Here is a 2,459-nt window from a genome sequence, read left to right as displayed (position 1 = left end):
CCCCTTTTTTGAAAGTGAGGATCTTTTTTTTGCTTCTCAATTTTGCATCGGGAAAATGTGCCCCCCTTTTAGAATTCGCCCCTGCTTTTGTCATGGATTTGATATTTGCTCACCTTTATTTCATTCGACTATTCCTGCGTGATTTCTTTTGGTTATTATCTTATGATATGACCAAAATCAAGCCAACAGCTTCTTAAATTGTATTATTCTTTTCAATGATATTAATTTTTCAATGTCGAACTTGATTTATTTCTCCCTACATTTTTGGGTCTAGTACCATGCAATTTGAATATAAAGCCTACTTAATTCATCATCGTTATTTTGTACTTATCACTAATTGTGCGATCAGCATCGATATTACTTGCGTTTGAGTCTACGTGTCACTTTAGATAAAATATGAAATATACACAGAACGAAGGGCAGGGCAACAGTGATGTTTTTTTTTAATCAGTTGTCAGTGTTCACAATGTGCAAAGGGTTTACACAATCTGCAATTATTAGGACGGTGGTTACACGAAAATATATACATATCCTATACAGGTCGGTGTTGACGATACGTCAACAAAAATTCCAAAATAGAACTGTAAGCAACGGATGTCTGGATGTGTTCAAACATTATTTCTACTTAATTTGAGTTAACTTAGAGTAATATCGGCGGAAATTTAGGTCTGTCAACATCTTTCAGACGATAGCGTTAACATAGACCCTGCCTTTCGTGGTCAGATTATAGTCCTTTCCAAACAGGGAAGATCTGACGGTTCCAGAGCCACAGAACAGGTCCTTGACGGCTTGCCTGAATTCCGGGTAGTGGATGGCATAAATGAGTGGGTTTGCGCACGTGTTGAAATACGCCATCACGACAAGAACATGATAGACGTTACTGTAGAGGTAGGACCGCTCCACCCATCGCATGTTGTAGGCCAGGAGAGCCACGCTATCCGCTGCCCAGCAGACGATGAACGTGACGATGACGACGAACATGAGCTTGATGACCTTGTTCCTGGCGATCAGGAGCCTGTCTGATGGACCTGACCCATGGCCGCTCTTCTGGACGCTATGTTGGAGCTTATACTGCTTGGACCTTATGCGTAAGCTGCGGGCGATGAGGGAGTAAGACACTAGCATTATAAGAGTGGGGATGATAAAGAGGACCAAGAACACCATGATTCCAGAAAATGTCTGAACACCCTTGTCGCTGTATCTATGTGTACATTTCCCATGTTCGCCGTCAACCCAGGTTGTACCGAACGTGCGACTGTTTATCGCGATCGCTGCCAAGGCGATAATAACAAACCAAATGGCGATTTTCTTTGGCGTCACCCAGTGTTTGAATTGGAAAGGGTGGACCACCGCGATATATCGTTCTATCGAGATAGCAGTGAGAGTGAAAACGGAGCAGCTGATCGATATCCATAGGAATACAGATGAATATATCAGTTTGCAGGCGATCTCGCCCAGGATGGTATCGGGGACGCCTGATAGCTTCGGTTGAGGAATCATGAAGATGGACGTGATGAAATCGGCGGCTGCGAGACCGCCAATTAGAATATCGGTAGGCTTCCGGTAAGATCTACGCTGAAATAGAACAAGAATGACCAAGAGATTCCCCGATATCCCCAAGATAGCCAGCACTAATTGGATGATTATCCACCAAGACCACTTGATCGGGGTCCACGACCAATCAGAAGCAATGGTTGCGTTCACGTGATCTATGACCGATGAACTCTGTATAGATTCTGAATATTGCTCCATGTTGGATAGGCCTATTCTGCGAAAAGTGGCTGGAGCAATCTTCTCTACGCTCTACTGCTTTAGGAATATCTTGTTCGTTTTCACAATGATTTCAAACGTTTAATCAAATATTCAGAAAAATAAATGGCCCACGCTGTCCGTACAGCTACCTATCTCTCTGCCTTACAGTCAAGTGGAACACAGGGTTGTACACTGGAAGGATCAAGGATCGCATTGCATCATTACTGATCTACTGATTCTAGAAAAAGATGCATTTCCAGAAGTTCGGGAACTTGTTTAGGGAAGGGGTTAGCTAAAAAACATAAGGTCGTCTTCAAAACTAAATTTTCAGATTGTAGGCATTGCCAAGAAGTTAAGGAACAGATACGTATACGTCAGGGCGTCTTCAAAGCAAACCCCACATGGATGTCCCCACAACAGAGTTCTTGATCACCGTACTCATGAACGAAGATCACATCTACGTGAAATGTCTCCTTCATAAGAGGTTTAGGAATTGCTACAAGCGGTGCCAAGTTATCTTCAAGCCAACTTGCAGATGGTGTCCGCACAACCAACTTATTATCGTTTACGTGAATGAAGGTCGCATTTATTTGAACTGTAGGCAAGAAATGAATTGTTCTACTTTCCACAACACTGTCGGTTCACTGTCCAAACCACGATGACGGCATCTTCCCTTTAGATTAATAGAGATTCACCTGCTGGAATAA

The 2,459-nt window shown here is 42.9% G+C and overlaps 1 protein-coding gene across 1 annotated transcript; it reads right to left on the bottom strand.

The window, feature by feature from the left end:
- Positions 1–440: 440 nt before the first annotated feature.
- On the bottom strand, positions 441–1,753 carry LOC121426737 (gastrin/cholecystokinin type B receptor-like). Its single transcript, XM_041623118.1, has one exon. It carries the CDS (start codon positions 1,750–1,752, stop codon positions 682–684), a length of 1,071 nt encoding a protein of 356 aa, XP_041479052.1. The 5' UTR covers position 1,753; the 3' UTR covers positions 441–681.
- Positions 1,754–2,459: the final 706 nt, after the last annotated feature.

The sequence above is a fragment of the Lytechinus variegatus genome, chromosome 13 (assembly GCF_018143015.1).
Source record: "Lytechinus variegatus isolate NC3 chromosome 13, Lvar_3.0, whole genome shotgun sequence".
Taxonomy (NCBI): Eukaryota; Metazoa; Echinodermata; class Echinoidea; order Temnopleuroida; family Toxopneustidae; genus Lytechinus; species Lytechinus variegatus.
The sequence above is the reverse complement of the archived record's forward strand: the minus strand, read 5'-3'. Positions and strand labels throughout refer to the sequence as shown.